The sequence below is a fragment of the Schistocerca americana genome, chromosome 9, assembly GCF_021461395.2.
Source record: "Schistocerca americana isolate TAMUIC-IGC-003095 chromosome 9, iqSchAmer2.1, whole genome shotgun sequence".
In the NCBI taxonomy this organism is placed as follows: domain Eukaryota; kingdom Metazoa; phylum Arthropoda; class Insecta; order Orthoptera; family Acrididae; genus Schistocerca; species Schistocerca americana.
Genome location: NC_060127.1, coordinates 88,764,194 through 88,776,364, shown reverse-complemented (window position 1 = coordinate 88,776,364; position 12,171 = coordinate 88,764,194). Strand labels below are relative to the sequence as shown.

Sequence of the window (12,171 nt, the reverse complement as noted above, 5' to 3'; positions counted from 1 at the left end):
CTACGTGTAACAGTAGGGCGTTTTTCGAGTGACTCATGAATTTCAAATAAACATTTGGAGTGGAAGCCATAGAAAAAACTGTAAACATTAGTTTCAATTAATTTGTTATTTACAATTTGATTCTTCCTAAATTCCAAGGAAAAGACGGCAATATCGTTCCTATACAACAGATATAATAACACAAACATTAACTATATCATAGAGACAATGTGCAAGGAATAGCACCGTACATACAATGTTTAAGGTGTACGTATCAATGAAAATATCGAATGTATTATGGAACATATGAGACACCTAGTTTATTTACTTCTACTCTTCACATCATATCTCGCAACACAACCAAACATAATCAATAAATAGGTATAAATTTCACTATTCTACACTTCAATGCGCTTTGGCGTGTTAGGGTACCTCATTAGGTGGAAATAATTTCGGTGTAATAATAATGGTCAACCTACAAAAGTATAAGTAAAAATAAATTCACCAATTATCGCTAAAACTCTGCTTATTTCGGAAACGGATGAAGTATGTGTGGCCTGAAAGAATCTGAAGCCACTTTTACAACACAAAGTATCTGACCAGCAGGAAAGAAATCTGTTTACTCTGAAGTTGTTTCTTCTAGATAAATTCTTCTATTCTAGTCTGCAGAAGAACTTGCAATTAGAACACATTAGTATGTAAACGTTATCTTTGCTGTTGTCTTCAAGTGTGTTCCAATAGTGGCATATGCTCATTAACTTAAATAAATTTTATTATGTACAGTGTATGGAATATTTGACTAGAGAAAGTCGCGATATGTTCTCGCACGAATTATATTCATACAGTGCGCAATTGTACATGACTTCTGTCTGATGTCCCCAGTGGCTGTGCCTGCGTAAACTTCAGAAAAATTTTAATGTCTTCCCCTCTCCTACCCGGTGGCGTAACATTCCCCATTTATTGAAGAAATTCGTAACTAATTTTACTTCCTACGCCCATTACTAAGCTATTCTGTACATTCAATATGCATAATGCTTTTTCTAGCAATACAACGTTTCCAAAATGAAATTTTCACCCTGCAGCGGAGTGTGCGCTGATATGAAACTTCGTGTCAGATTAGAACTGAGTGCCGGACCGAGACTCGAACTCAGGACCTTTCCCGGTCGCAGCAAGTGCTCTACCATCTGAGATACCCAAGCACGACTCACAACCCTTCCTCACAGCTGTACTCGTCTCTTACCTTCCAAAATTCACAGAAACTCTCCAACGAAACTTGCAGAACTAGCACTCCAGGATAAAAACGATATTGCGGAGAAATGAGTTTGCCACGGTCTGGGGGATGTTACCAGAATGAAATTTTCACCCTGCAGCGGAGTTTGCGCTGATATGAAACTTCCTCACAGATTAAAACAATCCCTTTGCTTTTCGCGGGCAAATGCTCAAAGGTAGGAGACGAGGTACTGGCGTAAGTAGACCTGTGAGGAGGGCTCGTGAGTCGTGCATGAGTAGTATAGACGATGGAGCACTTGCCTGCGAAAGAAAGGTCGTGAGTTCGACATTCGGTCCGGCACACGGTTTTAACACAACGTTTGTCGAGAAAAGATGTAAGTAGGCTGTTTAGGTTTTTTTATTGGTAACGCCACCTGTGTGCAGTCTGTGGCTTTGACAAAAGAATTCTAAGTTGGTTTGTTGGCGTACATCTACACTTTTTCCAAAGATTGCACCTTGTAATTTAATCTTACGTAACGGAAGTGTGGGACAATCGTTCGACTTGTTGCATTTGCTAAAGGCTGTTTCACTGATTACTGAAATGGAACTGCCAGAGTCAAGTACTGCCGTAAATTTTACGTCATTTACAGTAATGTGAATCACAGGATATGCAATGTTGTTATGTTTTACGTCGTGTTCCTGGAGTAAGATGTCCCTAATGTCTTCCATTTTTACGTAATTACTAGCTACGGCAGCTGCGTCGTTAGTGTCATAAGAACGTTTTGTGGCTGCCAGCGGTGTGAGTCATTGCCTATTGTCTCTTTGTTGGCGCGCGTCGTTATTGGGATTTGGAGACCTGACTTCTACAAATTCACCTCCTCGAGAGGGCCCTGCTCTGTTTGAATCCCGCCAGTTCTGATGCAATTCAGGTCTGTCGTTACGATCACATCGTCTGTCGTCATGTCGGTAGTTCCTGTAGTTTCTTTCTTGTCGGTTAAGTGGTGGAGAATTTCTCCCTGAATCGTAACTGCGCGCTGAACTGTTGCGTCTGAAGTTATTCTGTCTCCCTTGATAATAATTATTTTGGTTCCCATATTGTCTGTTTCTCTGATTGTCTCTGTGATAGTCACTACCGTGGAGAGGTGATCTTTCCCTGTAATTATTACTACTCTGCCAACGGTTGTCGTACGGGTGGTGTCTATTTTGGTCACGATTTGCGTTGTAAGAATAGACCAGTCGTGTCCGGTTATTGTTTCTGTCGTCACGAAATTGTGACGGATGTGACCTGTAATTGTTGTGTTCTTGTTTTCGCGTTCCTCGATTATCAGTGTCAATTTCTAGTTCTTGTAACAGTCCCTGAAAAGCTTCAATGTCGTCTTTGCAACGTCCTGCTAAAATAATATGCCGTAAATGTTCAGGTAATTTGATTAAGCAAATGCGGATGAGTTCTGAGGGGCTGTATGGGTTTGACAGGTACTGATTCTTGTGCAACATGTCTTCAAAATACTTCACAAGACTGGAGAATTCAGATTGTTCGAAATGTTTCATCATTATGATACCATGTTTTACTCAGTCTTGTGTGGCTTGAGACCAATATGCTGAGAGGAAGGCATGGTAAAATTCTCCTTCACTGTGGCAATCGTGAATGACCGATCGCATTCTTACAGCTGGTTCATTCTCTAAGTAGCCACACATAAATTCTAATCTGTGCTCCAACGACCAGTTGGGTGGAAAACAATGAGAGAATTGATGGAGCCATGCTTGTGGATGAATGTCGTTGCCAGAATTCTTAAATGTTTTGAATTTACGTGTAGTAATGAACAGCTTATAGTCAAAATCATCATGTTGGCGAGTCGCATATCGGTCATTGTTAGGTCGTGTCGGCCGTTCCATCTCAAAATTCGGTGCACATTGCCAATTTCTTTCATAACTTCCGAAATGCCCTGTATTATTATTTTGCGGCTTTTCCGTGTTTCTAAATCCCTCTTCCCGTGTTGGAGCGCGAGTGTCCTCTGAAATACGTAATTCTTGTATTACCTGTGTCAGCTGATCTTGTACTTCCCGGATTTCTCTTTGGTGTTGTGTATTAATTTGATTCTGATTTTGTTTGAATTTTCTTATTTGTTCATACTCTTCTGTGTCAGTGAAGGCTACGGGTCTTGTGTCATTCAGATCATCATCTACCTTTGTAGATAAGTTAGTGACCTGAGCCGAAAGTTCGGCTACTTTCTCCGATAGTGTACTTATTTCTTCAGTGTGTTTTTCTGAACCAAGTTTCAGAGTATCTATTGTGTCCTTAAAGTTTTCCTGAGTTTTTGCAAGTTGCGTAACCGAATCGGTAGATGCAACTGAGTCAAATTTAGCTTGCAAGGTCTCATGATTTTCATGAACAATAATTTGCAGTTCTTTTATGGCTGCTTCGTGATTCTGTAATGCATTTTCATGCCGCGAAAAAATAGGTTGAAAATGCTCACAAATTTGAGTTTTTACGTCATTACAGACTTTTTGACATTTCAATTCAATGTTATGTAACTCAGTAGTTAAATCTTCACGCGTTTGTTCAAGAGTTTGTTCCAATGAGTCTAACTTTTGAAGCTGTTGCTGTGTTTGTCTCTGATTTTGTTCCATTGCGTCTAACTTTTTAAGATTTTGTTCCACTGTGTCTAACTGTTGCTGTGTTTGTCTCTGGTGTTGTTCCATTGTGTCTAACTTTTCAAGCTTTTGTCCCATTTGTTGCATTAATTGTAATAACAATGCACTGGTGTCTGAAACATGTTCCTCAGTGCTATTCGGCAACACATTTGAACCGGCAACATTCGCAGTTTGAATAGCAGAAAATGTGTCTTGACTTATTTGAGAAAAGGGTGAGGACGCAAAACCTGAATCTACAGTATTTGCAAGATTGTGTCCTGTCATTTCGGATTCCTGAGGCGAGCTGTTGCCGACCGATCGATCGATAATGCTTCCCTATTCACTAATTGTTTCACTGTCTACACCATTGTTTGCAGCCCGCTCCATTTCCCTATGTACAATTACCAAATTACTACTTTGAACATCAGTTAATTCATTACTCGGTGGCGCTAACACATTGCTTTCATTTTCACTATCATTTCTCAGTTTACTTTGGAGCCTAGTATTACGTTTTTCACACGCCATTATTGTCACAGTATTTCACACGACAACACAGAAAAACACAATTTGAAGATCAAAAATAAGGGAACACATTAACATAGCACTGAAAATAATATCTAGTTAATTGCAGCTGCGAAATACTTGGTGCAAATCTACATGCATACCACAACTGTTTTACTGTACAACAATGAAAGACTGCAACTACAAAGGAGATTTTCTCTACAATTACGCGCTAGCAATAAACAAAATCTACACTAATTACACAAACTGCAACAAAAAAATCAGAGTTTGAATCTTTTATTTAGCTGGCAGTAGTGGCGCTCGCTGTATTGCAGTAGCTTGAGCAGCGAAGATTTTTGTGAGGTAAGTGATTTGTGAAAGGTATAGTTTAATGTTAGTCAGGGCCATTCTTTTGTAGGGAATTTTGAAAGTCAGATTGCGTTGCGCTAACAAAATATTGTGTGTCAGTTTAAGGACAGTCGTGTATAATTGTTCAAAGGGGACGTTTCAAAGATAACCATTGTTGTCCCTGTGATAGTAGCTGGAAGATGAAACCATGTTCTCGCTATGTTACACTTGGTTCTGTTGATTAGTAATATGGTATTTCGCAATTCTGTCATCCCTGCTGATTTTCTGTTCGTGTATAACAGTTGACAATCAACTTTTCTGTTGAAAAAATGTTCAAATGTGTGTGAATTCCTAAGGGACCAAACTGTTTAGGTCATCGGTCCCTAGACTTATCCGCTACTTAAACTAACTTACGTTAAGAACAACACACACACCCATGCCCGAGGGAAGACTCGAACCTCCGGCGGGAGCGGCCACGCAGTCCGTGACATGACGTCTCAAACCACGTGGCCACTCCGCGCGGCTCTAATGAGAACATGGAGTAAATCCAGCGCTAACCAACTTTCTGGAAATGTGGCTATGGGACCAGTGCTTCCTTTTACTCTGAACTGTTTCCATTTTCCGAATAAATAGTTGGTCTCATCTACCTGGCTGGAAAATGGCACCACTTGTTATATCTGCTATGGTCGTCTTTTCGTTCTGAGACCAATAACTTTTCCGCTAAGGTCATGTTTTTGTTCGAGGCCAGTAACTTTTCCTGAGCCTTTACTTTTACCCATTTATTGATGGTGTCCCACTTAAACGGATATGCATGGATCGTGTTGTTGTTGTTGAGGTCTTCAGTCCAGAGACTGGTTTGATGCAGCCCTCCATGCTACTCTATCTGGTGCAAGCTGCTTCATCTCCCAGTACCTACTGCAACCTACATCTTTCTGAATCTACTTAGTGTATTCATCTCTTGGTCTCCCTCCACGATTTTTACCCTCCACGCTGCCCTCCAATACTGAATTGGTGATACCTTTGTGCCTCAGAACATGTCCTACCAACCGATCCCTTCTTCTAGTCAAGTTGTGCCACAAACTCTTCTTCACCCCAATTCCATTCAATACCTCCTCATTAGTTATGTGACCTACCCATCTAATCTTCAGCATTCTTCTGTAGCACCACATTTCGAAAGCTTCTATTCACTTCTTGTCCAAACTACACTCCTGGAAATGGAAAAAAGAACACATTGACACCGGTGTGTCAGACCCACCATACTTGCTCCGGACACTGCGAGAGGGCTGTACAAGCAATGATCACACGCACGGCACAGCGGACACACCAGGAACCGCGGTGTTGGCCGTCGAATGGCGCTAGCTGCGCAGCATTTGTGCACCGCCGCCGTCAGTGTCAGCCAGTTTGCCGTGGCATACGGAGCTCCATCGCAGTCTTTAACACTGGTAGCATGCCGCGACAGCGTGGACGTGAACCGTATGTGCAGTTGACGGACTTTGAGCGAGGGCGTATAGTGGGCATGCGGGAGGCCGGGTGGACGTACCGCCGAATTGCTCAACACGTGGGGCGTGAGGTCTCCACAGTACATCGATGTTGTCGCCAGTGGTCGGCGGAAGGTGCACGTGCCCGTCGACCTGGGACCGGACCGCAGCGACGCAAGGATGCACGCCAAGACCGTAGGATCCTACGCAGTGCCGTAGGGGACCGCACCGCCACTTCCCAGCAAATTAGGGACACTGTTGCTCCTGGGCTATCGGCGAGGACCATTCGCAACCGTCTCCATGAAGCTGGGCTACGGTCCCGTACACCGTTAGGCCGTCTTCCGCTCACGCCCCAACATCGTGCAGCCCGCCTCCAGTGGTGTCGCGACAGGCGTGAATGGAGGGACGAATGGAGACGTGTCGTCTTCAGCGATGAGAGTCGCTTCTGCCTTGGTGCCAGTGATGGTCGTATGCGTGTTTGGCGCCGTGCAGGTGAGCGCCACAATCAGGACTGCATACGACCGAGGCACACAGGGCCAACACCCGGCATCATGGTGTGGGGAGCGATCTCCTACACTGGCCGTACACCACTGGTGATCGTCGAGGGGACACTGAATAGTGCACGGTACATCCAAACCGTCATCGAACCCATCGTTCTACCATTCCTAGACCGGCAAGGGAACTTGCTGTTCCAACAGGACAATGCACGTCCGCATGTATTCCGTGCCACCCAACGTGCTCTAGAAGGTGTAAGTCAACTACCCTGGCCAGCAAGATCTCCGGATCTGTCCCCCATTGAGCATGTTTGGGACTGGATGAAGCGTCGTCTCACGCGGTCTGCACGTCCAGCACGAACGCTGGTCCAACTGAGGCGCCAGGTGGAAATGGCATGGCAAGCCGTTCCACAGGACTACATCCAGCATCTCTACGATCGTCTCCGTGGGAGAATAGCAGCCTGCATTGCTGCGAAAGGTGGATATACACTGTACTAGTGCCGACATTGTGCATGCTCTGTTGCCTGTGTATATGTGCCTGTGGTTCTGTCAGTGTGATCATGTGATGTATCTGACCCCAGGAATGTGTCAATAAAGTTTCCCCTTCCTGGGACAATGAATTCACGGTGTTCTTATTTCAATTTCCAGGAGTGTATTTATCGTCCACGTTTCACTTCCATACATGGCTACACTCCATACAAATACTTTCAGAAACGACTTCCTGTCACTTAAATCTATACTCGATGTTAACAAATTTCTCTTCTTCAAAAACGCTTTCCTTGCCATTCCCAGTCTATATTTTATATCCTCTCTACTTCGACCATCATCAGTTATTTTGCTCCCCAAATAGCAAAACTCATTTACTACTTTAAGCGCCTCACTTCCTAATCTAATTCCCGCAGCATCACCCGACTTAATTCGACTACATTCCATTATCCTCGTTTTGCTTTTGTTGATGTTCATCTTATATCCTCCGTTCAAGACACTGTCCATTCCGTTCAACTGCTCTTCCAAGTCCTTTACTGTCTCTGACAGAATTACAATGTCATCGGTGAACCTCAAAGTTTTTATTTCTTCTCTGCGGATTGTAATACCTACTCCGAACTTTTCTTTTGTTTCCTTTACTTGTTGCTCAATATACAGATTGAATAACACCGGGGAGAGGCTACAACACTGTCTCACTCCCTTCCCAACCACTGCTTCCCTTTCATGTCCCTCGACTCTTACAACTGCCATCTGGTTTCTGTACAAATTGTAAATAGCCTTTCGCTCCCTGTATGTTACTCCTGCCACCTTCAGAATTTGAAAGAGGGTATTCCAGTCAACATTGTCAATAGCTTTCTCTAAGTCTACAAATGCTAGAAACGTAGGTTTGCCTTCCCTTAATCTTTCTTCTAAGATAATCGTATGATCAGTATTGCCTCACGTGTTCCAATATTTCTACGGAATCCAAACTGATCTTCCCCAAGGTCAGCTTCTACCAGTTTTTCCACTCGTCTGCAAGGAATACGCGTTAGTATTTTCCAACCGCGACTTATTAAACTGATAGTTCGGTAATTTTCACATCTGTCAACACCTGCTTTCCTTGGGATTGAAATTATTGTATTCTTCTTGGAGTCTGAGGGTATTTCGCCTCTCTGATCACCAGATGATAGAGTTTAGTCAGGAATGGGTCTCCCTAGGCTGTCAGTTGTTCTAATGGAATGTTGTCTACTCCCGGGGCCTAGTTTCGACTCAGGTCTTTCAGTGCTCTGTCAAACTCTTAACGCAGTATCATATCTCCCATTTCATCTCCATCTATATCCTCTTCCATTTCCATAATATTGTCCTCAAGTACATCGCCCTTGTATAGACCCTCTATATACTCCTTCCACCTTTCTGCTTTCCCTTCTTTGCTTAGAACTGGGTTTCCATCTGAGCTCTTGATATTCATACAAGGAGTTCTCTTTTCTCCAAAGGTCTCTCTAATTTTTCTGGTGGCAGTATCTATCTTCTCCCTAGTGAGATAAGCCTCTACATCCTTACATTTGTCCTCTAGCCATCCCTGCTTACCCATTTTGCACTTCCTGTCGATCTCATTTTTGAGACGTTTGTATTCCTTATGGCCTGCTTATTTACTGCATTTTTATATTTTCTGCTTTCATCAATTAAATTTAATATTTCTTCTGTTGCCCAAGGATTTCTACTAGCCCTCGTCTTCTTACCTACTTGATCCTCTGCTGCCTTCACTACTTCATCCCTCAACGCTACCCATTCTTCTGCAGCTGTATTTCTTTCCCCCATTCCTGTCAGTTGTTCCCTTATGCATGGATTGTAAAAATCGATATTGTACATTTACTCCTGCTACTCAAAATTATATGGTGATATATACACTAGCTTTGTCAGTACTAACTTTAACAACAGATGTGTGATGAAACAAGATTATATTTTTCTGTTACAGGTACGACGTAGGGCAACCCCGTGGGAAAGTCCCTTTGTGCTTGTTGTAATCCTGTCGCAAGTTCCTCTCAGTATTGCATTGATGGCAGCGCTACAATTTCGATCCTTGCATCCCCCAAGCTGTCTGCTAACGACCTCAGTAACTTCGCTACTATCATTCTCTTACGAAGCGCACTCTGGTGACTTTGCACCTCTTTTCAGTTTCTATTTAGGGTATCTACGGTGCTCTGTGTGTACTGTTCTAATACTGTTGTTAGCTTCCCCACTGTTTTGACAACATTCATTATCCCTATTCCATCATTGCTATTTGTGTCATCTCCTATATGATTCCTGTCGTGTCGTTCGAGCTTAGTACAATCACGTTGTCTGCTGTTCCAAACACTTCCGTACTAGTGATCGCGGGGCTACTTCCGGCAATTGCTGCAATTGAGCCCTTAACGTTTCACAGGAAAGCTTCAACTCTTGACACTCGGTATTGGTAGCGTAACGGATATCGTCAAATAAAAGAGGACTTGAATGGAAAAGAACTCATACCACAGTATGCTCACCTTTAATCGTAAAATCTCTGGATAAGGTTAATCCTCGATTGTAAGGTATTAGCTGGAACCACTTAATAATAAGATACATGTGCAGTGTCTCAATCAGCTGCAACATTTCAGGCCCCTCGGGTATCTGCTTTCCGCATTGCTTTCCAAACGCCTCTTGAAGAGGAAGTGGCCGTCTATGATAAGTCAGTAATCGCTCACTCAGCAGCGCTAGCCTGAAAAATAAAACACGATACCATCCTCAAGAGTGTCTCTAATTGAATGAGAAATAACTAGTTTTTGAATACACTCGACTCAGACTCTTATATAGAGCTTGTACCTTGTATGGAATATCTGACAAGAGGTAGTCAGAATGTGTTGTTGCACAAATTATAATCGTACAATGTGCAGTTAGCAACAAAATATACATACAGCGTAAAAACCGCAGCTGCTATGGACTATTAGAACAAGAGATATCAGTCGTCAAATTTACGAAGAGAAAACCATAAGTACGAATTATTTATTGCACAATTGTATTGTTTGAGACAAATAGTCAATAATATGACATGAAACATTCTTTAACAGAGATTACTTTCTTGACTACACTATCGGAGGCAAAAAATGTTTAACTGAGCAATAACAGCACGCCCAGTGCATAGACAGTTTTCGCAGTGCGCACGTTTGATGAAAGCAGGTTGGTCACACTTCTCATGGAAAGTCTTCCGTTAATCCATCTTCGAAACAGTACTGTACAGGTGTTTTGAATACAACAGAAGGGTCTTCGGTGGAGTCGCACCGAAAACACGCAAATCTGGTTAAGTTGGAGATTCGTGCCGTCGAAAACTAGAAATACAGAAACGACTGGAGGCTTAAGAAGTGGTCTCTATGCCATATATTATTGTCATACTATAACTGTATCTGTAATAAATTTCAGAAAATTTTTGAGTGGACGGAAGAAGAAAACGTCAGCAGATTGCTAAATGCCTGTGCTCTTTGGCCGGCCGAAGTGGCCGTGCGGCTAAAGGCGCTGCAGTCTGGAACCGCAAGACCGCTACGGTCGCAGGTTCGAATCTTACCTCGGGCATGGATGTTTGTGATGTCCTTAGGTTAGTTAGGTTTAACTAGTTCTAAGATCTAGGGGACTAATGACCTCAGCAGTTGAGTCCCATAGTGCTCAGAGCCATTTGAACCATTTTGAACCTGTGCTCTTCGCTGGAATAAGCTTCCTGATGAATTCAACGCCTTCAGGAACTGTAGAGTTGTCTAGTACGTCATCTCTGTTGGCTGTCCAGGAGTCAACGAAATAAAAAGACTTTAGTTTTTTCTTGTACACCTGCCAGCATCACTTGTTCTAGGAAGACTTTTAAATCCCTCTTCATCATATAAGCAGATTCGCTACAAAACGCCCTGACGTTGTATAAATTTATATTCATTAAGCTTCCTGATGAATTCAACGCCTTCAGGAACTGTAGAGTTGTCTAGTACGTCATCTCTGTTGGCTGTCCAGGAGTCAACGAAATAAAAAGACTTTAGTTTTTTCTTGTACACCTGCCAGCATCACTTGTTCTAGGAAGACTTTTAAATCCCTCTTCATCATATAAGCAGATTTGCTACAAAACGCTCTGACGTTGTATAAATTTATATTCATTTTTGCAGGAAATGGCCAATGGGCTCCGATGCAGGGATATACAGGCTGGAGCAGAGGAAACACATGTTTTTCACTATTGAATGACTGGGACACGGTTTGATAAAAATAATAAAAAGAAGCATTAAGTGATAGATATTTAATGCAGTTTTGAAATACACATACTTTAATTAGATTGGAAAAATAATGTCTTGGAGATGACGTCCTTCTTGCTGGATACACATTTGGATCCTCTCCAGAAAGTTACGCATGGCTCTCTCCTACATTTCATTCGGCACGGCTTCAATTTCCTGACGAATGGAATTCTTCAGGTCATCGAGTGTGCGAGGCTTTTTCATGTAGACTTTTGATTTTAAATATCCCCACAAAAAGAAGTCGCATATCGACAAATCGTGTGCGCGGGAGGCCAGTAAACATCAGCATATCTCGAAATAACATGTCTTGCGAACATTTGTCGAACCACTTCCACGGATGCTCTCGCCGTTTGAGCTGTGGCACCGTCCAGATGAAACCATATTTCTCTCACGTTCACTTGACGCCTTTCAAGTTCTGGGTGAAGAAATTTGTTTAACATTTTAACGTAGCGCGTTGATGTCACAGTAACTGCAGTTCCTTCCTCTTCAAAAAATAGGGTCCAACAATCCCCATCTTTGAAATGCAGCACCACACAGTTACTTTTAAACTGTGGAGTGGTCTTCGGTGTAATTCATGTGGATTCTCCAGCGCCCAATACCGACAATTCGGAACATTTCCTAATCTAATTCCCTCAGCATCACCCGACTTCGACTACATTCCATTATTCTCGTGTTGATTTTGTTGATTTTCATCTTATATCCTCTTTTCAAGACACTGTCCATTCCGTTCAACTGCTCTTCCAAGTCCTTTGCTGTCTCTGACAGTGCTTCATCACTCATGAAGACTGT

The 12,171-nt window shown here is 42.6% G+C and overlaps 1 protein-coding gene across 1 annotated transcript in view; it reads right to left on the bottom strand.

Moving 5' to 3' along the window:
• Window positions 1-12,171, bottom strand: part of LOC124551230 — a 57,044-nt gene that overhangs the window by 18,275 nt on the left and 26,598 nt on the right. The window contains exon 6 of the mRNA XM_047126223.1: window positions 9,628-9,839. Coding sequence (XP_046982179.1) covers window positions 9,628-9,839 — 212 coding nt within the window. The remainder of the gene's footprint in view (window positions 1-9,627; window positions 9,840-12,171) is intronic.